This window comes from Bufo gargarizans, chromosome 5, assembly GCF_014858855.1.
Source record: "Bufo gargarizans isolate SCDJY-AF-19 chromosome 5, ASM1485885v1, whole genome shotgun sequence".
NCBI classification, from domain to species: domain Eukaryota; kingdom Metazoa; phylum Chordata; class Amphibia; order Anura; family Bufonidae; genus Bufo; species Bufo gargarizans.
This window is the reverse complement of record NC_058084.1, coordinates 124,648,174-124,674,539: the sequence shown is the minus strand read 5'-3', so window position 1 is coordinate 124,674,539 and position 26,366 is coordinate 124,648,174. Positions and strand designations below refer to the sequence as shown.

The 26,366-nt window shown below is 46.1% G+C and overlaps 1 protein-coding gene across 1 annotated transcript in view; it reads right to left on the bottom strand.

Annotated features, from left to right (window-relative positions):
- B4GALT6 (beta-1,4-galactosyltransferase 6) overlaps positions 1-16,632 on the bottom strand; it is an 80,819-nt gene extending 64,187 nt beyond the window's left edge. Inside the window, exon 1 of the mRNA XM_044294838.1 lies at positions 16,321-16,632. Coding sequence (XP_044150773.1) covers positions 16,321-16,438 — 118 coding nt within the window. The 5' untranslated portion in view covers positions 16,439-16,632. The remainder of the gene's footprint in view (positions 1-16,320) is intronic.
- Positions 16,633-26,366: the final 9,734 nt, after the last annotated feature.

Here is a 26,366-nt window from a genome sequence, read left to right as displayed (position 1 = left end):
CACGTGGATTTTGCTGTGTATTCACTGAAGCTTTCCCTCCGTGGGGAAAATCTGCAGGAAGGACAGGCGGGCAGCGGACTTAAAATCCACGACGCAGACTTTTTCCCCCCCTGCAGTATGTGGATTAGGCATCATGCACACGGCCGTTGCCCAGCCGTGCCTATATTGTGGCCCTCAAACAGCAGGTCCCCAATATATGGGCCCCGGCTGTTTGTGCACCCATTCATTTGAACGGTTCGCAATCCAGAAGGAGCGGTGAGGCACAGAGGCACAGAACGGAGTGCTTCCGTGGAGTTTCTCTCTGTGCCTTCGCACCGCAAAAAATAGAACATGTTCTATTTTTCTGCGGTGTGGACGGATCACGGACCCATTCAAAGTTGAATGGGTCTGAATCAGTCTGTGGCAGCCGCACGGATGGTGCCTGTGCATTGGGGGGGCGTAAATTGCGGGCCCCAATGCACGGAACGGCCTTGTGCATGAGACCTTAGACTTGTTAAAAGGGGAAGAGCTGGGGTTTAGGGTTCTAAGCTTGTCCACAGCAAAAGAAAGTCAACGAACCTGTCACCTGGTTGGGGCCCACTAAACCATGTCTTTATGCAACTAGGGTTTATGGTCCCAAACCTGCCCTTAGCAAACCCATACTTCCTTCCTTTCAAAAAGAAGGCACATGAAATTCAAACTTACTGGGAGAAGAGTCTGGGACTCTTCAGTGGCATTAGGGCAGTGAGCACTGTGGCTACGAAGCTGAGGATGTTACAACTCGCTTCACTGCACATCGAGCACATGCGCGGTAAAGAGGGGTATAACCGTCCTCGGGCTTCATCGGTGAAGTGCTCATCTGATGCCTCCGGAGAGGAGTCTTGGACTCTTCTCTCTGTAGCTTTCAATTACTTTCTTTTAAAAGGAAGGATGGGTTTGCTCTGGGCAGGGTTGGGACCATAAACCCAGCTGCATAGTGGCATGGTGGGGGTTTGGTGGCCCCGGGTTCATTTTAATATCAGATCTACTTTGCTGCAAATTTGTCTGCGGTGGATTTTTTTCTACTGTAAATCTGGATGGAAAATCCATGGCATGTGAATGTTGTGGGGCAATCCGCTGCTACTAGTTGTGCATTTGGGGCCAGAGAACAAGGGTCTTGATAGGGAAAGGCTTTAATTTCTTGTGTCAACAAGGACAAGGAAGTAGAAATAAGCAAAAAGACAAGAACGCACGAGAACAGGAATGGCCAGGGGTCAGTAAGCCGTGTAGGAGTTCCTCATTCATAGCATTCATCTCCTGGAGTGTCTTACAAAGAGCGCCTCTCTCTGGATAACCTGGCATGTCCTATTACATGGATTTCAATGGGTTCCTTTGTTTTCCCCTGTGATAGCGCTACAGGGACATTGAACCCTTGCTGCCAGGTTCCCACTGATGAAAGTTCATGGTCAGGGTCCCAGCTGCAGAAGTATCTCTTAAAGGGCCTCTCTGGAACAGCAATTACATAATGCTACATGACAATGAAATCCGTCGCTGATGGTCTATAAGGCTTCTACGGAATAAGTACTACAGGTTAAGCCATAGTACAAGATCCACTCCCTGGACGGCAATACATTTTATTAGAGCGCTGAAGTGCCTAGCGAACCAGCATTGAAACAGCACAGGAAAACGCCTCTCTGCACACAGATCTGAAGCACATCAAGCATTATGATCGCTCCTGGCCATTGCTGCCCTACGCAAGAGAGAAGGCAGGAACCACGTGATCCGAGCCCCTGCATTACGCTACGGCTAAATGGGGTTTTCTGCTCACTTTTAACAGAGTAAGCATAGTAACACAGACATCATATGCTTCATGCTGGCACATCCTCCTCATCTATAATACCCTTAACCCTATCAAGGCTATCACTGCGGTTTTAATTAGGATTTCTACCCACACGGCCTGTCTCTTTCTTACAACGCTTCCTTTTTTGGCTGAATTACCAGATCTTTGCTGGTGAGGGTGGACGGGCTCGCCAGCAGAGATAAAGCCATCTACTTATTTTTAGCCATTTAACGTTCAGAGGAAATCACTTAGGTTCGGGCTACGCAGCAAACTAAATGGAGTTTCCCAGGAATCAACCGTCCACGTGTAGTGGAAGTGCAGCGCATTAAAACTGACGTTTTTTACAGTACCATGGAGATGGATGAGGTCGGCACAAGTCAATCATAAATCTGCAGAATATCAATTCTTTGAGCTGCTAATCACTGTGGATTTTACCCTTTGCAATGCAACAAAATCCACATGGAAGCCAGACGAGATCCACAAATTTCTGCGCGGACATTCCACCCAAAATTTGTAACATATGCTCTTGATGCCGCACTTCCTCCAGCTTTTGAAGGGTCAGCGCACATCACATACCCTAATTCACATCAGCCAATGGCTGGTCATCTTGGGGCAGTTAGGCACCTCCTCCTATGGGAGGGTGCCTGAGCAATAAATTGTCTAGCTTGCTAGTGCCCTGCAAAGGTGTCACAGTCTTGTTTGTCTGCCCATGTACTGACTTCTGCCCGTTTTCCACATTTGACCTTTTACTGCCTGACCTGACCTCTGTACTGACCCTGAAATGCTGGTCCTAACCTCAGACTACTTATCGGATTGCATGTACTCTGCCTTGCCTGACCTCAGCCTGTACCCGACTAGGTTTAGCCTGATCCCTCGATATACTGCACCGATGTATCTTAACCTCCGTGGGTCAGCAGACAATAAAACTAACAATATTTCTGGAGGTAGCGGCCTGGTGGCGCCCTCGCAGTGAAGTCCAGATCTGTCACAGGTTAAGGGGAAGGGAAAACATCAAATACACACCACAACGAATAGACAATCATCTAGGCCTCAAAAGCTAAGGAAGAGGGATGGTGACCTCCTAGTAATCCCTAGGCCTTTCCCTAACTCCTGCCAGTATGAGTAGATCCTGATGGTGAAAATACTCATACACCAGATACCTAAAGCCCTGCTAAAACTGACGAGCCCTAGGATAGGTAGCAGGGGATGAGACAGCTGGTTCCTTCCAAAATGAAGGAACCTGCGTCTCCCTGAGGCCTAGAAACAACACACAGCAGATAATAAGAAACAGCGAAGGCAACAAGTACTTAGCTTAGAGATTTATGGAGAAGCAGGAGATCCGCATGTCCGTTTAAATATAAAACATGTCCTATTCTTTTCCGCAAAATTCGGATCCTGGTACAATACAAAGTCAATGGATCCGCAAAAAAACCGGAAGACATTCGGATGTCATTCCGTATGTCATCCGTTTTTTGCGGAATCCGTTCCTGGAAACACATAACAAATTATTTTATTTTTTTTTTCAATTTTTTTTCAATGAATTCCAAACAACTTTATTTGATTATTGAAATTTATGCATGTTTCCGTTTTTTGCGGATCCGCAAAAAACGGATGACATACGGAAACATTTTAAGGAACAACGGATCCGCAAAAAAAGGACCGAAAATCGGGATATAGGAAAATACTGACGTGTGAATGTAGCCTAATGAAGAGGAAGCAGCGCTCTCTTCAGACAGCTGATTAGCGGGGTGGTGGGTGGCAGACCCTCGCTGATCAGTTATTGATGACCTATCCTGTCTTGCAGCACTGATCAAACACATCCTCTGCATGGAGTGGATATGTTCTTGCCATGTTTGCTGGGTTACCTCTGGATATCCCACAAAAAAACATACTGATAGGTTAGACTGTGCCTGTATTCTCACTGGAGACGGGGACTGATGCAAATGGTGACAATGGGGCGGTCATTTATTTACAAAGTACGATACAAACCCCTTTTTGCGCTTTTTTTTTCTTTCAATGACCATGCAACGATATTTTGTCACATGGGTGTTTTTGCTTCCAAATGGCGAGAGCCGGGGTTGCATCATGGATCCCAGCAACTTTACAAACATTTACGCTAGGCATCAATTTAGCGGAAAAACTACTCCACTCAGAGAGTGGAGCGTTTCTTCTCTCCAGGTGCACGGCTGCTGTAGATGGGCCTAATTTATGACGAGGTGCACACCTATAGCAGCGCAGATGGAAATCTAAGACCCGCGTAAAAAGGCGGCTTTAGTAAATGGCCCCCAATATCTGTAGAGCCCTGCGGAATATTTAGATGCTATACAAGCGATAACTATTCATACATAATACTGCCCTGCTTCTCCCAGCACCACAGTAGTTCTGGGAACTTCTAGACCTCGGTCAGCTAGGACATTGCTGCTGTGCAGGGACTTCGGGGGGCAGAGAAAATAAAAATTATAGAACGCGAGTAAAGAGGAAATAAAATCTGTGCAAAACGACTTGTCAAGTAAAAGTGAGCATTAGAGCTCATTACATACAGAGAAATTGACTGAAACATTTCTACGTGATAAATGACATGACTCAAAGCCAGCAAAAGTTGCTCCCATGAGTCACACAACCTGCTTGTAAAGGGCGGCAAACCGCAGACTACTAAGGCTACTTTCACACTCGCGTTTTGTGCATGACAGATCCGTTCAGATAATACAACAGTCTGCATCAGTTGAGAACGGATCCGTTTGCATTATCTGTAACATAGCCAAGACGGATCCGTCTTGACCACCATTGAAAGTCAATGGAGGACGGATCAATTTTCTATTGTGCCATATTGTGTCAGTGAAAACTGATCCGTCCCCGTTGACTTACATTGTGTGCCAGGATGGATCCGTTTGACTCTGCTTCGTCAGGCGGACAGAAAAACGCTGCAAGCAGCGTTTTGGTGTCAGTCTCCAAAGGGGAATGGAGACTGATCGGAGGCAAACTGATGCATTCTGAGCGGATCCTTTTCCATTCAGAATGCATTAGGACCGCCTGTGAGAGCCCTGAACGGATTTCACAAACGGAAAGCCAAAACGCCAGTGTGAAAGTAGCCTAAACTATATGGCACATCATTTACATTTTCTTTGGACTGTTTACACGGACAAATATACATTGCATTAGGAGGCAGCCGGCGGGTATGAAGGGAATGCAAATCGGGCAAACACCGTTTTTTAGATTGGACTAAAGTGGTATCTGACACACCATGGCCTAGAATGGACGGCTTCTGCGTGCTACACTTCATGCAGCGTGGGGCTTTCCTGAATAGTTAGTGTGTGTGTATATATAAATAATCACACAATGAGGCTTTTGTCAAGCCACATTATATACAAAGACTCTGCTCTAGTCTCACATAAAAAAGTGCATGAGAATATGTCATAAGAAAATACACACCACCACCCAAGGAAAATCAATAACCCACCAAAGCATGCAGTTCGCCTCCAGATCCAGCCTTTACATGCCATAAGGAAATGCACTCCCGAATCTCCAGAGGCATGGGGGAGGCCAAGGAGCACGAGATGTGTGCCTTCAGGGTCAGGAGCTCTCAAGAGCACATGGTTATTTTCTAATATTATCAGTAGGAAGATCACAATCAAATCCATATAGACACAGCCCTGTTCGAATATCACAACCGCTTTGTGGATCCCCAAAAGTAACCATAGTAGATAGATGGAATCCATGATTTGGTCGTATTCCAGTAGGTGCTATACTACCATCAGGAAATAAAAGAAGAACACTACAAAAAAAGACAGAAGGAGCCGTGTCGCGCACTCCAATGACAGATGGAACGTGTCATGAAGGAGATAGTCTTTCACGTGAAGGAGGCCGATTCTAGGTGGCTCCTGTCAGAAGCAGGTAAACCAAGTATCCGCCAGTCCATCTGTTAAAGCGAACCCGTCATCAACTTTATGCTGCTTATACTAACAGCACAATAAAGTAAGGACAGGTGAGTTGATTTCAGCGGTCTGTCATTTGTAAGTTAAAAGTAAGTGGTTGCCGAGAACCAACACCACAATCATTGGAGACTGGGCCTGGAAAAGAGTCCCGGCCACCTGAGAAGAGTCCTGGTTATTCACAAATTCCTGCTCTCCCGCCCACCTGCTGATGACTGACAGTCTAAAGCCTTATGCAGACGTCCGTGGAACACGGTCCGTGAGATACCGGACTGGCATTGCAGGAGAGCACCGTGTTATTGGTTGCCATGACGCCGTGCGCTCCTGCAAATCTGCAATGCCAGTCCGGTATCTCACGGACCATGTTCCACGGACATCTGCATAAGGCTTAATACCGAGTTTTCTCCCTTTCTGTCTAGGAGAGAACTGCCAATCATCAGCAGATGGGTGAGAGAGCAGGAGATTATGAATAACCAGGACTCTTCTCAGGTAGATTTGACTCTTTTCAAGGCCTGGGCCTTTAGATCATGGGTGACACACCGCCAAGATCAACATTTCTGTCACTAATTTATGCTGCCCTCAGCGAGGTGGCAATACAGGCAATGTAGGATTTGTACCAATTTGTGGATTTGAAAGGATTTGTATGGAGCACATGGACAAGTCAGGTTAGGTTCTGCTCACATCTTGCTTTTAGGAACCTTGGAAGCATAGGCTGAGAGACCCTGAGTACTTCAACATGTCCCTAGGCCCCAGGCACCCAAAGTGTCTTTTTGGCAGACACGGGGCCTATATGCGTCACAGGAGATGATGATGTCAGGAAAGCGAAGGATTGAACACATTGGGGGAGATCAAACTGATCTAAAGTAGAACTGGCTTAGTTACCCAAAGCAACCAATCAGCCTCCCCATTTCATTTTCCAAATTAAAGGCGGCATCTAGGGCTGAAACGATTACTCGATTGAATCGAGTAATTCGACATAAAAATATCCTTGCTGCTAATTTTTTGCACCGAGGATTAGTTTGTGTCATGTGCCCACAGAGCGGGAGTGAAGCGCTTGCCATTACTCACCGCTCCGTGGTCACCCGCCGGCTGTCGGACAGCAGCTTCATCGCCAACCTCCCCAATGGCTACATGACCTTAGCGCCCCGAGCCCATCCCACCCACCGGGCCGGACAGGAGCAGGAAGCAGGTGGCGGGGGGGGGGGGGGGGCTTCTTCTCTTCCATCACCAACGTGGTGAAACAGACGGCGGCCTCGGCGGGTCTGGGGGGGCAGAATGCAGGAGGTCCCGGGAGGAAGTCCCGTATCCTGCTGGTGATAGATGACCCCCACACCGACTGGTGAGTCCTTGGCCGTTATATGTGCGCACTGGCTCATGGGGGCCCTCACCTGCAGGGGCCCTGATGTACACAAGGTGTCTCCTGAGACAGTGCATTAGGTTCCGCATAGACTGGGGGGGAAGCCCCTGGATCATGTCATCTGTGGGGTCCCCAGCTCCCCCCAATGTACTGGTGTGCAAATTGGTTTACATTCCACAGGAACTGGGGGGACTCCCTGTTTAATGTTAGGGGTCCCCAAATAAATGCATGCAAATTATTTCTTTATATACGACATCCTGCATTCTAGGGGCCCCTGTGTTAGATTGCCATAGGACCCCCAGCAAAATATATGGAAATTATATTATTGCTTTATATGTCATGTAGACAGAGGGCGATCGCCATAGGGTCCCCAGCCCGCTCCCCAATAATATGTATGGAAATCATTGCTCTATACGTCCTGTAGACAGGGGAGCCCCCGGTGTCAGGATCCCCCATACTGACTGGAGAGTTCCCCTATAATGAGACCTCCTACACCATGTGCTTGTAATGTCTCCCAGTCACTGCTGGTACGGTATGTGCTGTAATATATGACGGCGATCCACGGGTGTATGTTTATATTGTATACATGCACATAGATATACATAATGCTGCGCTGCGCCTCTTCAGGAATGTGACCTCTCGGAGAGAACTGTTGCATTATGGAAAGTACTAAGAGTATAATGTGTTGTATGTGATGGCATTTTTTATTTTGACCGATATATAATGTTGGTGACTAGGAATCTGTGGGCAAGCTGGTGGCACTGGGGGGGCTGATGAGTTTTTATAAAGAAAAGCATTCTTTTAATTAGTTTTTTGTTATTAGATTACGCGATTAATCGTAAAAAATAACTGCAGCCCTAGCGGAATCCCCCTTGAATTTCAATGCCCAATCCTTTAGTTCTCTGCTGCCGCCACAGTACAGTAATACACTGGCATGATCTATACCAGTGTATTACTGTACTGCGGCGGCAGCAGGGAGCGCACGGCGTCATAGCAACCCATGACGCCGTGCGCTCCTGCACTCAGCAGGAATCCAGGCCGCGGTTCCATGGACCGCTCACGGCCGTGAACAACGGCCGTGTGCATTCGGCCTTACTCAGATATCCTGCTCCAAACCTATCCCACGCCCTTTGTGCAGCTCAGTCCCTTTCAAGTAATTGGGACTGAGCTGCAATTCCAAGAACCGCCACTATCCAGTGTATGGTGCTGATATACTACGAAGAGGTCATCTTCAAATAGGTGACCGGCAAGTGTGCCAGAAGTTTGACCTGCACCGATTATATATTGATGGCCTATCCTGAGGAGGTTCCAGAGAACCCCTTTAATCACTATAAACACATCCCCTGTAAATATGCCCTAATTAGGCTAAAGGGGCTCCACTGCTCAGAACCCCCTATATGAGCCAGATTGGAGAACTGCTGTGCCAAACCCACGCATTACGCGGTTAGCCATCCATTTGACGCTAGAAAACCTGGCTTCTATCGTCTGTTCTTCTCTATGTACTTGTTTTTATAGCATGCCCATTCCTAGAGACAATAGTTACTATACGTATTATTTGCTAACTGGAAAGGTTGAAGAGATAACCCGCCTGACGAAGGAACTTAGGTATTTGAAAAGATTTCCGGTCAGGCGATAAAAGCTATACTTTCCCTAGCAATGAGAAGAGAAGTTCTTGCAGTCGTACACCGTCTGCCTGAGGGGTGAAGAGCAGGAAACATTTTTTATTGTGTGCAGAAATCCAAGGTTCAGAGTTCTCTCTGCGTACTCCTCACGTCAGAACATGGGTTACACAAGTTCAAAACCCTGGGTGAGCAAATCTCCCTGACATTGTGATTCTGAAGTGCGGTAAATGGATCCCGTCGTTACCAACTGGAAATAATCCATGGGTTTTATAAGCGGTTGAAAGCCAGCTTGGATCAAAATGCTCAGGTCCGCAAAACCGTGTGTACTGCCACATCAACACAGTCAGCTGGTGGTGCACTCTGGAAATAGTGTAATCTCAACCACAATGAACCAAAACACTAACATCCAAGTGTAAATGCACCCTGTGAGTCACCAGTGCCCTAATAATACAGCCATATGATGCTTTGTAGAATCATCACGTATGGCCAAGTTTTAGCTCTATCCAGAACCTCACGTAACACAAGATTGTTTTTACGGTTATATCAGTGCTAAAAATTAGGCCCCTTTCAGGTCCTGCCTGACACCACCACACTTCTAACCGCCTGTAACAGAAGGTCCAGGTGCCACTTTTTGTAACTCGAGTACATTTTCCACTTTCTTATTTGCCAACGTTGAAGTACGTTCTTGTGCAGGCTCTGGGGACAGGACTAATTAAGAATGGGCCACCTGTCTCCAGGGAACCCATAAGAGCTGCCTCTATGGTACGTATGGTCTTGATATTACTACAGTAGAAGTAGACGATCATTTTATGATAATATTGTAGCACTGGACAAAAAAAAAAGGGTTGATTCTAGAATCCAACCAAAGCGCGATTCATTTTAGTGTCATAAGAGCTATGAAAGATATTTATAAAATTATTATATATTTTTTTTTTAAAAGGCTCCAATAAAAATTTTGAAGGAACATTGGCTACCTGGCTCCTCAGATTGGTCCTAGCTATACCACAAGGTACAATGCCAAGAAGAATAAGAATATCTCCAGCTTTCACCATGAAAAACGAGAAGATGGAACCGAGGACAAGAGATTTTATAGCCATATGTACAATGGCTATACCAACCAACACTGCTGACCTACTCCCATTATATTGTCCACCAGCTCTATAAGCCATGTAAAATTTATTGTATCGTATCTCCCAATGTCTTACAGCCCCAAAAACTACAGGCCAATTGTATAATTCAATGCCAGACACCACTAATAGCTGCAGGCTAAGTGTATAATCTTCATGGACTACCATGAAGACAAGGAGGCCGGGCATCACTCCTCTCCTCAGAATCCATACCATACCAACAACGCTGGTATAGTGTTTAGAGAAGATACCATAAACAGACATTTCTCAGTGTCCATCAAATATATTGGTGTTCATCTAAGAGGGTTTTCTCAATAAACACATTTTTTCAATATGGTCTCTCTGGTTCTGACTCCCACCAATCACGATAACTGGGAAGCCAAGTGCTCTCTGTGAAAGGAGCAGTGGGGCGCATGTGTGACCGCTGGCCGCTTCATTCACTTCTGTAGGACGTCTATGGAGATAGCCAGGCGCTGTACTCTGGAGCCCCACAAGGCAGTAAGTGGTGCGGACATCAAGCACACATCATTTCACACAGTTGACTTGAGGACCCTCATTCTCAAGATTGTGGCCTTACCAGAGTTCGAACACCCTGTAATTACACACTTAGGTGAAAAATACTCTTTGTGGACCCGTCCCTCTGATGTACAGACACACAGGGCACAATTACTGCACTGAGAATTTGATGCCTTAATTAAAAGTTCAGATAGTGTCAATTAAAGCAGCTGAATTTTTTATTTTATTTTTTGCAGCATGCATTTCTTAGAATCTCATCCACTTTGCTGGTATCGTAAAATGGTGCAGACGTCCTGTCCGGCCGTAACCTAATAGGAATTAGAACTACAGAAAGGTCAGCTTGCCAATTAGGGTACGACCACATGGTGCGGTTGTGAAGCCATGTGGTTGTACTTACTCCGAAATCAAGTTTTGGTAAGTATGCCCTCTATACTCAGAAAGTAGGTTCTGAAATCTGAGGAGCACAGAAGCATGCCCTAGACCAGTGATGGCGAACCTATGGCACGGGTGCCAGAGGCGGCACTCAGAGCCCTCTCTGTGGGCACCCACACCCTGGAAAACGTCTATGTTGTACCAATATGCCTTAGACTTCTCCTGTCAGTCTTTAGCGCAGGGCGCACCATGAACAGCACAGGCAGCGCACTGAATGTAGGCAGGCTACTATAGATGAATAATAAAGGACATGGAAGATATACTATATTGGACTGTAGTATTCAAGGTAAATTGCTGTGTTGGCACTTTGCAATAAATAAGTGGGTTTATGTTGCCGTTTGGGCACTCGGTCTATAAAAGGTTCGCCATCACTGCCCTAGACTATCCACCTGAGGAATAAAGTGCAGGCAACGCTGTGCTGCACAATTTTGAGAAATGGACACAACTCCTGTCACCGTAATACCATGATGTCACCCAGAAACCACATCCCGAAATTGCTCATTACCATCTCCTGGAAACTGAAGATGACCTAGAAAAAAAATGCTGATTTCTATCTCTCTGCTGTCAGGTTCAGAAGCAAGATTTAATGACTAGCTCTACACATGCACATGCAACACTGATATAGGGATGAAAGCAATGTGATCATATCACTCACACAGGCAGGACCCCAGCAATACCCCAAACAAAGGGGATATTTCCCTCTGCAATATGCCCGGACCCCCTAGATCCTGGAAGGTGTTTTCTAGAACGATCTCCTGAAACAGCAATTTCAGAGGACCATAGAGTTCACAGAAGAGTTTCCTTCTGGCTCCCATGGACCCTTTTATTCTCGGTATCAGCAGCACTACACTGAATGAAGACATCCTATTTCTCATGTGAAAGCCCCCTTTAGTATATTTTTAAAAATCATCATTATGAGCGCCACAACATGCTGAGACTGTGACGCAACAGTCACACAAAAATCCAACTTGGATGGATTTTTTGAGACTGTTAGTGTCGCAGTTCAACACTATTGGCTATCATTATAAAAAATGTTGCGCGACTTTTCTGCGACACATGTCGCCGTGCAGCCTAAGGAATGGTCCTCATTAGCTGTCTAGACAAAAAAAAAAAAAGAAAAGGTATAGGTGCTTTCATATCTTTTCCATAAAAGGAAACAGAAACCATCAAGTCAACCCACAGTCATGCACATTTCTAGCATATCCCACAAAGACATTCGCACAGGAAGTCCAGTCACTTAGGTTCTGTAAGATCTAACTAAACAGCCAAAACCTGACACTCCACCAGTCACATGTGTCACGTCATAATACATAAAACAATACCGTACAACCTCAACGGGGGCAAAAATATTCAGTACCAACATCCTTTACCACAGCCATCTAAAGTGGAACCAGAAAGAAGGATAATGGAAAACATCACTTAGTCTATCCCTACAAGGAGACTGGATGGTGGTCTTACACTTAGTGGTAGGCCGAACCAATATTAAAATATAAAGGCCCACGTACACATAGACAATCTGATGTGTATGGGAAGCTCACAACTTTTCCCTGACAGAAGATGTAAAGGGGGACAAAAGGATTGGGTGCACTGGATTTCAGCGGTCAGAGTCAGGAGAGATGGTTGGTCTGGTCAACAGCTGTAGGCACGTCTTCTCCACCATTACACTTCTATTTTATAGATTTGCATTTTTTGTAATACTTTCAAGTAAATTTATAGTAGTTTTGGTGGAAGAGCACCCAGCATTGTCATGTGCCAGACACTGTACACTGGAACACCCCACAGGGTTTTCTCACTGTTAGCAGAATAGTGGGATCTGCTCTGAAAAAAGGAAACCCGATGGATCCTGTGATAGATCCACAAAGAGTTTAGCATCCATTAGGCCTCGTTCACATAGTTGGAGAGTAGCTTGCCAGGTCTTCTATCTGCCGGATCCCACTGACTGCAACGAGGACCGAGAGTGGTCCGTTCAATTTCCGGCATAAATGCTGAGTTTCGTGCATGCAGGACTTTCTTTTTCCATCTAAAACAGATCTGAGATCGAAATGTCTCAAACGGATGGCAAATGTGTAACTAACTCACAGGACCCGTTTTTTTTTTTCTTCTTTATTTTTCTGTTCTTCTGACTGATCAGAAGAACGCAAAAACAACGGTCATGTGAGCTCTCCCTTAGTCATCAGCGTCTCATGACAGACCAGATTGAAACTACTTAAAACACCTCTAAGATTGAGGCAGATTTTGCTGCAAGAAAAACAAAACAAACGTGAATTACTTTAGTTTTTGGGCATGGAAATGGCTGTGGATTTCACCCGCTCCATTGCAAAAGGTGAAATCTGTGGTGCCGTAAACCGACATGCTGCCGATTTTAAATCTATAAAAGCGGGTCAATTAAAGCTGCAGATCTTTTACGCTTGTTGTGGAGTAGATTTCTTAAAATCTTATCTTTGCTACTACTGTCCAATGCTGCAAATTTGCCGCGTGGCAAATCCATCACATAAACCCTCCCTTATGGGTCTTGTATCTTCTCTAGGCGTTTACTAGGGCTCCACACCGGAAAAAAGCATGCATTATTACATGGCTTTAATTATAATTAGAGTTGGGCGAATTTCATATTTTGAAATCCGTTCAAGCTTCGTTTGGTGGTAAAAGCAGAACTGCGTTATGGATTCTGTTACCACAGACCATAACGCAATTCTATGACGGAATGAATAACGGAATGCCTTTAGAGGCATTCCGTTATTCATTCCGTCATAACAGAAGTCTATGGGCCGCATAACGGATCTGTCCCGTTTCTGATATTCAGGGGAGTCCTCTCCTGCCTCTCTAAAGGCATTACGTTATGCATTCAGTAATAGAATTGCGTTATGCCCCGTGGTAACAGAATCCATAACGCAATTCTGCTTTTACTTCCAAGCGAAGCGTGAACGAATTTCCAAACATGTAATTAGCTCATCTCTAATTATAATGCAGTGCCCAATAAAACCAATAGGCACACGTGACATGCCCTTCTACTTGGTAATCTACCACAAAGACAAAGCTACAACCATCTGGAGAACATCCAAGGGAGAAATTCTTCAAAAAGCTTGGAAGGAAGCTTGTAAACTAGGAAGGCCCAGAGGGCACTGTATACAGAAAGCCCTTATAAAACAACTCCTGACAAGGCTCTGGCAATGTCTCCGAGTCTGTGACCTCACTGTGGTTACTAATGGTCACATAGTTACCTCCTGACAGAAAGCGATTTGCATTGGCTTTAGTCCCAATGACTCTTCTCAGTCAGCACTCTCCAGAAACGGCGCATTCACAAGGTTCCTGCCTTTATCAGACATATTTTTAATCACTCTCAACATCAAGAGATAATAAATGTGGAGGTAACTCAAACCACTCCACTGCCAGTGGTGAAGCCATATCAGCCCACCACAGTGGGGGAAGCAAATGGCTGCCGTTCAGGAGCCACACCACCAGTTTAATATTCTGGTGGCCCGGAAATTACAGCTTACATGCACATCAATAAAAAGCAGCCCAAAATTTCTAGAGCCATTAGTGAGGGAGATCTAGAACGTGGGATGGTCTCCTCAAAGATATTTCAGATCAGATTTCATTTTTTAGAGGAGCTTCTAAAAACAGTCAATGCGATCTGACTGATGGCTAAGGACACTTTGCGGCACTTTTCATAAGTCTCCATTGATGGCTACCTGGTGGCTCCTGGGATTTCTCTGACCCCGCTTTTCAAATCTCATTCTTTATCTCTGTTACAGGAGCAGAACACTGAAAATATTGGATTCGGCACATAACTGACAGGAATGGAGCCTAACTGAGTCCTTTGACCATATGGGGTTTGGTTTCCATTCAGGAGAAAGCATTTTTTAGATTAGAAAGTCCTGCACAAAGGAATCTTCTCAGCTATTTTTGACTAAGGGCTCGTTCACACGACCGTATGTCTTTTTCAGTATTTTGCTGGCCGTTTTTCACGGATCCGTTGTTCCGTTTTTATTTATTTTTGTTTCAGTTGCGTTTCCGTATGGCATATACAGTATACAGTAATTACATAGAAAAAATTGGTCTGGACATATTATTTCAACAGATGGTTCTGCAAAAACGGAACGGATACGGAAGACATACGGATGCATTTTCATATGTGTTCCTTTTTTTGCGGACCCATTGACTTGAATGGAACCATGGAACGTGATTTGCGGACAATAATAGGACATGTTCTATCCTTCAACGGAACGGAAATACAGAAACGGAATGCATACGGAGTACATTCCGTTTTTTTTTTTTTTGCGGAACCATTGAAATAAATGGTTTCGTATACGGAACGCCCAAAAAAGTTTGTGTGAACGAGCCCTAAATCTGTGACAAAGGTCCCGAACACAGCCTTCAACGCAGATGTGAATATGACCTAAGTTTACATGTCTCCATTGCTGCCTAGAAATCTGGTGGGTATGGGACACCCACCACTACAGGCACTATCCCACATGCCACTGTAGGAAACAGGCAAGAGACCATGGCTGGCTGGTATGGAAGTACTATCAGATGACCAGTAGATTGTCCATCTCATGACCAGCGGCAGGAGCTACAGCCCCAGGAACATCAAATAACTGCAATGGCAACACAACTTATGAGACAAATTGATGCAACGGATGTCCTTTTCCCCACAAAAGCTTGGCCTGAGTCACATATTCAAGTTATTATAATGGAAAAAATAGTCACAACTTTTTGACATTTCTAAATAATCCCAACTAACAGCGATAAAAGTTGAGTTCCCATTGCAGCTATGTGACTCCTCAAATTCCTGGGGCTGGTGCTCCTGCCTCTGGTCATAAGATGGACAACATCCTAGGCATCTGACAGTACTTCCATACCAGCCGTGATCTCGTGTTTGTGCAGAATGAGAACCTATCACATGTAGGAATGCACTTTATTTAATAGGGCACAAAAAACGCCACAGGCACAAGACGATACACGACGGCGGATATGACTATCTGAAAAGTAGCCGCAGCCAAATCTATAGAGTAGCTATACTGTGTAGACTTCATGTTACATCTAATCAGATACCTGCCCCCACCACGATCCAGTGCAGACATATTACTACAACCACCAAGGTTACATGAATGGTCAGAGAAGATGATGAGGACAACCATTCATAAGAAGTCTCCTAGAAGGACGTCATATATATGTCACAATGAAGTGTCCCACAAACAATACCCAGACGGGAGAGTGCCCTCCGCAGCATTGGTTGGTACCAGTAGAAACGACACCCATCCCAATGCCCAGCACTAAAGGGCACACTTGTTCTTTGCCCATTTTGAGAATGTATGGCAGCTCTGGGCAGGAAGGTGACAGGGCTCCATGGGGGTCCTCTCACCAGCCTGGCACAGGCAGTTACCCGGGTAATTGAGGCCCCATTCTGTGGCACTTTTCATAAACAGGTGTCTATGGATGAAATGCCAGTCATTAGCAGGAGCAGCCACCCCACCGTGCTCAGGAAGTAAGTGGCAGGGCCCTGGTCTCCAGCCCCCCCACAGCCCGCCGTGCCACTCACCTATGCCGGGGGCCACATACACGAAGTACAGGCAGGACGAGGACAGCGAGAAAAGGAAGATGAAGGCGAAGATGGATCGGTTAGAGACCCGCAGGAGCCTCCGGAAAAGCGGCCTCATGGCGCCCGTAGACGGAAGGCGGCTCTCAGAGGAGCTCGCTGGCGGAGCGGCTGCTGCTGGCAGAGGACAAGCCCATCGGGTGACAGGAGTGATGGGACTCGGAAGGACCGCACCACCGGAGATCACGGCGGCGGTGGCTGCACGGGAGCTGCCTGCTACACCAACCCCCAGGGGGAGGGGAGAGGAATCAGATAGCAGCAGTGGGGGGAGGAGGGAGGTCACTGGGCTGTGGAGGAAGGAGGAGGATGGGGGTTACCGGCTATAGGAGGGGACTACTCCTCAGGATGTGTCCTATACGGTGTAATACTGTATATGGATCCTCCAGTATATAGTGATCAGGATGTATACAGCTATATGCTCATCAGGGTGTGTCCTATACAGTGTAATACTGTATACATCTGTATGGATCCTCCAGTATATAGTGATCAGGATGTATACAGCTATAGGCTCATCAGGGTGTGTCCTATACAGTGTAATACTGTATATGGATGCTCCAGTGTATAGTGATCAGGGTGTATACAGCTATAGGCTCGTCAGGGTGTGTCCTATACAGTGTAATACTGTATACATCTGTATGGATCCTCCAGTATATAGTGATCAGGGTGTATACAGCTATAGGCTCATCAGGGTGTGTCCTATACAGTGTAATACTGTATACATCTGTATGGATCCTCCAGTGTATAGTGATCAGGATGTATACAGCTATAGGCTCGTCAGGGTGTGTCCTATACGGTGTAATACTGTATATGGATCCTCCAGTATATAGTGATCAGGGTGTATACAGCTATAGGTTCGTCAGGGTGTGTCCTATATGGTATAAAACTGTATATGGATCCTCCAGTATATAGTGATCAGGGTGTATACAGCTATAGGCTCGTCAGGGTGTGTCCTATATGGTGTAATACTGTATATGGATCCTCCAGTATATAGTGATCAGGGTGTATACAGCTATAGGCTCGTCAGGATGTGTCCTATATGGTGTAATACTGTATATGGATCCTCCAGTGTATAGTGATCAGGATGTATACAGCTATAGACTCATCAGGATGTGTCCTATACAGTGTAATCGTGTATACATCTATATGGATCCTCCAGTATATAGTGATCTGGATGTATACAGCTATAGGAGACTGCTCATCAGGATGTGTCCTATACAGTGTAATAGTGTATACATCTATATGGATCCTCCAGTGTATAGTGATCAGGGTGTATACAGCTATAGGGGGGACTGCTCATCAGGTTGTCTCCTATAAGGTGTAATAGTGTATACATCTATATGGATCCTCCAGTGTATAGTGATCAGGGTGTATACAGCTATAGGAGGGGACTGCTCATCAGGGTGTGTCCTATACGGTGTAATACTGTATATGGATCCTTTCAGTATATAGTGAATGTGATCAGGATGTATACAGCTATAGGCTCGTCAGGGTGTGTCATATATGGTGTAATAGTTTATACATCTATATGGATCCTCCAGTATATAGTGATCAGGATGTATACAGCTATAGGGGGGACTGCTCATCAGGGTGTGTCCTATACAGTGTAATAGTGTATACATCTATATGGACCCTCCAGTGTATAGTGATCTGGATGTATACAGCTATAGGAGGGGACTGCTCATCAGGGTGTGTCCTATACAGTGTAATAGTGTATACATCTATATGGATCCTCCAGTATATAGTGATCAGGATGTATACAGCTATAGGCTCGTCAGGGTGTGTCCTATATGGTGTAATACTGTATACATCTATATGGATCTTTCTGTGTATAGTGATCAGGGTGTATACATCTATAGGAGGGGACTGCTCATCAGGTTGCGTCCTATAAGGTGTAATAGTGTATACATCCATATGGATCCTCCAGTGTATAGTGATCAGGATGTATACAGCTATAGGGGGGACTGCTCATCAGGGTGTGTCCTATAAGGTGTAATAGTGTATACATCTATATGGATCCTCCAGTGTATAGTGATCAGGATGTATACAGCTATAGGGGGGACTGCTCATCAGGGTGTGTCCTATACAGTGTAATAGTGTATACATCTATATGGACCCTCCAGTGTATAGTGATCTGGATGTATACAGCTATAGGAGGGGACTGCTCATCAGGGTGTGTCCTATACAGTGTAATAGTGTATACATCTATATGGATCCTCCAGTATATAGTGATCAGGATGTATACAGCTATAGGCTCGTCAGGGTGTGTCCTATATGGTGTAATACTGTATACATCTATATGGATCTTTCTGTGTATAGTGATCAGGGTGTATACATCTATAGGAGGGGACTGCTCATCAGGTTGCGTCCTATAAGGTGTAATAGTGTATACATCTATATGGATCCTCCAGTGTATAGTGATCAGGATGTATACAGCTACAGGGGGGACTGCTCATCAGGGTGTGTCCTATAAGGTGTAATAGTGTATACATCTATATGGATCCTCCAGTGTATAGTGATCAGGATGTATACAGCTATAGGGGGGACTGCTCATCAGGGTGTGTCCTATATGGTGTAATAGTGTATACATCTATATGGACCCTCCAGTATATAGTGATCTGGATGTATACAGCTATAGGGGGGACTGCTCATCAGGGTGTGTCCTATAAGGTGTAATAGTGTATACATCTATATGGATCCTCCAGTGTATAGTGATCAGGATGTATACAGCTATAGGGGGGACTGCTCATCAGGGTGTGTCCTATATGGTGTAATAGTGTATACATCTATATGGACCCTCCAGTATATAGTGATCTGGATGTATACAGCTATAGGCTTGTCAGGGTGTGTCCTATATGGTGTAATACTGTATACATCTATATGGATCTTTCTGTGTATAGTGATCAGGGTGTATACATCTATAGGAGGGGACTGCTCATCAGGTTGCGTCCTATAAGGTGTAATACTGTATACATCTATATGGATCCTCCAGTGTATAGTGATCAGGATGTATACAGCTACAGGGGGGACTGCTCATCAGGTTGCGTCCTATAAGGTGTAATAGTGTATACATCTATATGGATCCTCCAGTGTCGTGGCCAAAAGTTTTGAGAATTACATAAATATTGGAAATTGGAAAAGTTGCTGCTTAAAGGGGTTATCCCATCTTAGACAATGGGGGCATATCGCAAGGATATGCCCCCATTGTCTGATAGGTGCGGGTCCCACCTCTGGGACCCGCACCTATAACGAGAACAGAGCCGGGGAGAGTTGTGGCTGGAGGACCCCGGGTTTCCCAGGGTCCGACCACCACCAGGCGCAGCTCCCCGCCTCTCCTATTGAAGTGAATGGGAGCGCACCGCACATGCGCGGCCAACGCTCCCATTCATTTCTATGGGGCCGACGGAAATAGCCGAGCCAGCGCTCGGCTATTTTCGGCGGCTCCATAGAAATGAACGGAGGGGGGCTGCGCATGCGCTGTGCGCCCGCCTCCACTTTCTCTGCTCCGTTCTCCTTATAGACAATGGGGGCATATCCTAGCAATATGCCCCCATTGTCTAAGATGGGATAACCCCTTTAAGTTTTTATAATAGCAATTTGCATATACTCCAGAATGTTATGAAGAGTGATCAGATGAATTGAATAGTCCTTCTTTGCCATGAAAATTAACTTAGGCTAGTTTCACACTTGCGGCAGGACGGATCCGACATGCACGGTGCACGGAGAAAGCCGCCGGACTAAAAAGCCTGACATGCAGTAATTTTAGTCCGGCGGCCTTTCTCCGTGCACCGCCGTGCTGCGCCGGAGCTCCGCCCCCGTCCCCATTATAGTCAATGGGGACGGAGCGGCGGTCCGCGGGCACGGCGAAATAGCCGCAGGACGGATCCGACATGGTGAACAGCCTGTCGGATCCGTCCTGCCGCAAGTGTGAAAGTACCCTTAATCCCACCAAAAACTTTCCCTCCATTAAAGGACCTGCTGAGATCATTTCAGTAATCGTCTTGTTAACTCAGGTGAGAATGTTGACGAGCACAAGGCTGGAGATCATTATGTCAGGCTGATTGGGTTAAAATGGCAGACTTGACCTGTTAAAAGGAGGGTGATGCTTGAAATCATTGTTCTTCCATTGTTAACCATGGTGACCTGCAAAGAAACGCGTGCAGCCATCATTGCATGGCATAAAAATGGCTTCACAGGCAAGGATATTATTACTTAGTACTGTATTACATAGCACTGTTATGGGGGGATCTGTGGATGGTACTGTTATGGGGGGATCTGTGGATGACACTGCTATGGAGAGGGGGATCTGTGGATGACACTGTTATGGGGGGAACTGTGGATGGTACTGTTATGGGGGGATCTGTGGATGACACTGCTATGGAGAGGGGGATCTGTGGATGACACTGTTATGGGGGAACTGTGGATGGTACTGTTATGGGGGGATCTGTGGATGACACTGCTATGGAGGGGATCTTTGGATGGCACTGTTATAGGGAGAGGGATCTGTGGATGACACTGTTATGGAGGGGATCTTTGGATGGCACTGTTATGGAGGGGGATCTGTGGATGACACTGTTATAGGGGGGGGTCTGTGGAAGACCATGCTATGGGGGGATCTGTGGATGACACTATATAGCATCTTATGCTATATGTGTTATCCACAGACCCCCCCCCCCCCCCATTACAGTGTCCCCCAATACACCGGGCCCCGCCGCTCACAGCAGTATACATATCTAAACACTAATCCTTAACCTCCAGTAACTTTAAAGCAGCGCTATCCTGTTTGTTTACTACTTACAATCAAGCTCCGGTAACAGGCAGAGCGGGCGGCGGCGTAACGTTACTCACTCACGTCACGCGCCTGCTCCACCTGCTTTATTCATAAAGTGGGAGGAGCAGGTGCATGACGTAAGTGATGTTACGCCGCCGCCCGCTCTGCCTGTTACCGGAGCTTGATTGTAAGTAGCAAACAAACAGGATAGCGCTGCTTTAAAGTTACTCCCACATACAGTGGTTCCGCAATACACGGGGCACCGGCCGTGTGCATTCCACATCACGGATGCGGACGCATTCACTTGAATGGGTCCGCAAATCCAGAGATACTGTGCAGAACGGAAGCACTACAGAGTGCTTTTGTACTATCTTTTTGCAGAGCGGACGGATCACAGACCTATTCAAGCAAGTGTGGATGCGATGTTTTTCACGGGTGGTTGCTAAAAGATGTTTGTATACCTCCAGTTTTGTATCACACGCATGCAAAACGCATTAAATCGCATTGCACCAGCGAGATAAAAATGAACAACTGAACGCGATCGCAGAAAAAAATGAATGACTTTGTTCGCGAAATCGCTAATTTTTCATTGAACGCACTCGCAGCGCATCCAGACCTAATGGTTCTGGCATGTGTCCCAGTCACAGCTGTATGTGTCAGGACTTGATAAATGAGTAAAGGCCTCCTTCACATCTCCATATCCATTTGACTTCCTTGGAAAATCCATGTGTGTTTCATCTGTGAAGATGTCCGTGAAGAATGTTTTTGGTCCGTGGGTCCTTTTTTTGGCCTCCGTGTGTCATGTATATTCCACGGACTCTTCTCAGCTGATCATTTCCAGAGCATCTCCTATCAATGTCTTGAGAAACACTGACAGAACATGGATGCCATGCACCGGCCCATAGACTTCAATGGGTGTGTTTGGTCTGCATCATGGACCAAAGTAGTTAAAATGGGTTTTGCAAGACTTTAAAGAGGACTTGTCACTGGTCCTGACGTTCCAATCTTAGTACCTGGTACTGTAGGACTTCATCACAGGGAGAAAAAACTGCTTGCCTTCTCCCAGGGAAAGGGGTCGCCCCTTGAGAAACACAGCCGTCTCCTCCTCCCTGTACCGATGCTACTAATACCTAAAAGTGGCCCCATATTGTAGGAGGGTCTAAATTGACAGGAGGCGAGGAAACAAAAGTAGGGGGGGGGGGCAGCAAAATACCACATACCACAGTGCTGAATAATATAAAGCTGTCCCTGTGAGGAGGCCATGAAAAGCGGCCATTTTCTCTCCTCCTCTTCCAGTTGCCTCTGATTAAGATATGGAGCAGGGGGCTTATGAGGTGAGATGAGGGGCATGTCACTGGCTGGGTACATGAGTACCTGATTCTCACAGAGTAAATTACCACTGATAGCTTATTATGTACCCAGCTAGTGGCAGAGATGCTTCCGAAAGCACCAGCCTCAAAAAGACCACAAACACATCTATTCACGGACACAGGTAAAAAGTGTCCTGTTTTTACAGACTGTCCAGAAATTTCTGGATGGTTGGCAACCCTGGTAAACGCAGAGAAGGTTGCGGCCCTACTGCGAGCGCCAGTGCCTTCCCAAACAGCTGATCGGCGGCGTCTTGGACCCCACTGATCAGATACTGATGACCTATCCTGAGGGTTACCAACCGACCAGAAATTTCTGGACAGACCATAAAATGTAGGCGACTCTTTTCCTGTCTCCGTGAAAAAAATATATATAATAGATGTGTTTGTGATTTTTTTGAGGCTGGTGGTAGTTGACTAGATTATTTTGGTGGTAATTATCATTTTATAGCTCACAGTAAACGTTGGTAATGCGCTATAGACATGGATTACTTAGGATTCATCATGGTTTTCCAAATTGTCCCTAAAAAATGTTGGCTTGACTGTGATTTTGGGATAAGTTCTCCAGAAGAAAAAAAATTCTGGTTGTCAACTCTGGTCATCAGTATTAAAGGGGTTGTCTGGGTTAAGGGCTGAAGCAGGACATACCTCCATTTTCACCCAGTAAAACGGCTAGGGCAACGCTAAAACCCGCCCATCAGAGCCAGTGACATCACCGAACACACTGCCGGGCAGAAGCTTCCGCCCGGCAGTGTGTTATGATAAACAAAAGAGCCCAGTCCCTGCGTGATCCAGGGCAGGGCAAGGGAGCATGAGATGGTGCTAGCCTCAGGGGGGATGCCTGGGTGAAAATAGGGGTATGTCCGGGTTCAGCTCTGAGCCCAGACAACCCCTTTAAAGTGTTGGAAAACCCCTTTAGGGTCTCTGTGATCTTTCCACTGACGTGTGAACCGACACATTAAAGTTAATGGGTACCTGTGCTGTCCATGGAAAACGCAGATACCACACAGAAATGTGAACGAGGCCTAAGATGCGGTCATCTATGGTGCACAATGCAGAGAACGCCATCTGGTCCTCTGCATTATACATGAGATCGGGTAGCACACACGTATATACTGGGGCGACCACCTCTTACACCTGTCACTGTGCAACGTGATCGCAAAGCTGGACAGGTGCTGAGCGGCGACCACGGGCGTCTTCCGGGTATCCCAATCCTATACAGATGGGGGAGGCGGGCACTGAGCCCAGCGGGCGTGTCCCGGTGACGTCACCACGCAAGGGTTCTCAGAGTGGCGGGATTATTACTCCTAGCCCCGCCCACAAACCAGAATGATATTTTCCCAGTCAGCCAAAATCCTTTTGTAACGACCAGTCACGCCCTCACTTCACGCTGATTGGTCCCGCCTCCGACGAGGCTCCGCCCCACCACGCAGGATCGTGCCTTGTGATTGGGTATGGGTCGGACGCGGTCATTGCTTTTAACCTTTGGATGACTGCTTTTTTCCTTTTTGTCACAGCCTGGACTTTCCCGTATTAAGCAAGCGGACCACGTGACGTGGCTGCGAGGAATGCAGGTGTCATTGGCTTGGGATGACGTATTGGGACCTGATCTCTCAGCTGGTTAAGAGATCGCGTTAGCAGGTGGTAGTAATGTGTGACTAGCGATGCCTCTATCACAGCAGCAGAGTTATGGGGACTTAGTGACTTCCTGAGCCGATCACAAGCCGTGAGCGCGTGTTCACACAGTGGATGTCATGTAGGATGTCAGCCTCAGATCTCCTTAAGGAGTTGTCCAGGATTTTACAAGACAGGCCATCAGCTATCAGTTGTGCGGTAGCATTGGAACTAGACAGCTCCACCCAGGGTGTAGTGGACAGAGCTGGTTACTGCAGCGCTGCTCCTGTTCACTTCAATGGAAGCTGCGCTGCAGTAACCGCCCCTGTCCACTACACCCTGGGTGGAGCTGTCTAGTTCCAATGCTACCCCGAAACAACTGATGGTCAGGGAGTCAGATCCCACCGATCTTAAAGGGGTCGTCCATCCCTTCTTCCCTCATACAGTGGCGATCAACATTAGAGAACAACACACAATTTCTGGAAGGTGAAGTGTAGTCCTATGTGAATATATCCTAACATGAGTAAAATAGCAGTATTTTAACCCCTTAAGGACCGGGCTCATTTTCACCTTAAGGACCAGGCCATTTTTTTGCAAATCTGACCAGTGTCACTTTATTATGTGAATAACTTTAAAACTTATCCAGGCCATTCTGAGATAGTTTTTTCGTCACATAAAATGGAGTAAAAATAATAATTTTATTTATAAAAAAAAATACAAAATTTACCAAAAATTTAAAAAAATTAGCAAATATTGAAGTTTCAATTTCTCTACTTCTATAACACATAGTAATACCTCCAAAAATAGTTATTACTTTACATTCCCCATATGTCCACTTTATGTTTGGATCATTTTGTGAACGTTACAAGGCTTAGAAGTTTAGAAGCAAATCTTGAAATTTTCCAAAACCCACTTTTCAAGCACCAGTTCAGGTCTGAAGTCACTTTGCGAGGCTTACATAATAGAAACCACCCAAAAATGACCCCATTCTAGAAACTACACCCCTCAAGGTATTCAAAACTGATTTTTACAAACTTTGTTAACCCTTTAGGTGTTCCACAAGAGTTAATGGCAAATGGAGATAAAAGTTTTGAATTTAAATTTTTTGCCAAATTTTCCATTTTATTCCATTTTTTCCAGTAACAAAGCAAGCGTTAACAGCCAAACAAAACTCAATATTTATTGCCCTGATTCTGTAGTTTGCAGAAACACCCCATATGTGGTTGTAAACTGCTGTACGGGCAAACGGGAGGGCACAGAAGGAAAGGAATGCCGTGTGGTTTTTGGAAGGCAGATTTTGCTGGACTGGTTTATTTACACCATGTCCCATTTGAAGCCCCCCTGATGCACCCCTACAGTAGAAACTCCAAAAAAAGTGACCCCAATTTAGAAACTAATTTTTTGCGGGATGAGATGGCTGTTTGGTACTATTTTGGGAGACATATACCGTATTTTTCACCCTATAAGACGCACTTTGCCCCCCCAAAAAGTTGGGGGAAAATAGCAGTGCGTCTTATGGGGTGAATGCTGCGACCATCCGGGTAATATGCTGAGAGGGAGGAGGGGCTGGGGGCCGGCATCTGGTTCTGTAATGGCAGCGGGGCCCGGTGCAGTCACTGTATTCTACTACACCGTGCCCCGCTCTCTGTAGTATACGGTAATCATATCTAACTCGTGGCTATTGTTTAAAGTATTCCAATCATCTTAAATCTAGCGCTGTACTACTTACTACTAACTTCTTGGCAGTCAGGAGGCCGGGCAGACGGGCGCTCGTAGCGTAGCTCGCTACGCTCACTGCACCTGCTTCATTCATAAAGTGGGCGGCGCAGTGACGTAGTGAGCTACGCTACGAGAACCTGTCTGCCCGGCCTCCTGACTGCCAAGAAGTTAGTAGTAAGTAGTACAGCGCTAGATTTAAGATGATTGGAATACTTTAAACAATAGCCACAAGTTAGATATGATTACCGTATACTACAGAGAGCGGGGCCCGGTGTAGTAGAATACAGTGACTGCACCGGGCCCTGCTGCTATTACAGAAACAGATGCCGGCCCCCATTCACTACACAGGGACACTGTTATGGGGGATCTGTGGATGACACATAGGATGCTATATATGTGTCATCCACAGATGCCCCCATAACAGTGCCATCCACAGATGCCCCCACAATGATCCCCCATAACAGTGCCATCCACAGATGCCCCCATAACAGTGCCATCCACAGATGCCCCCATAACAGTGC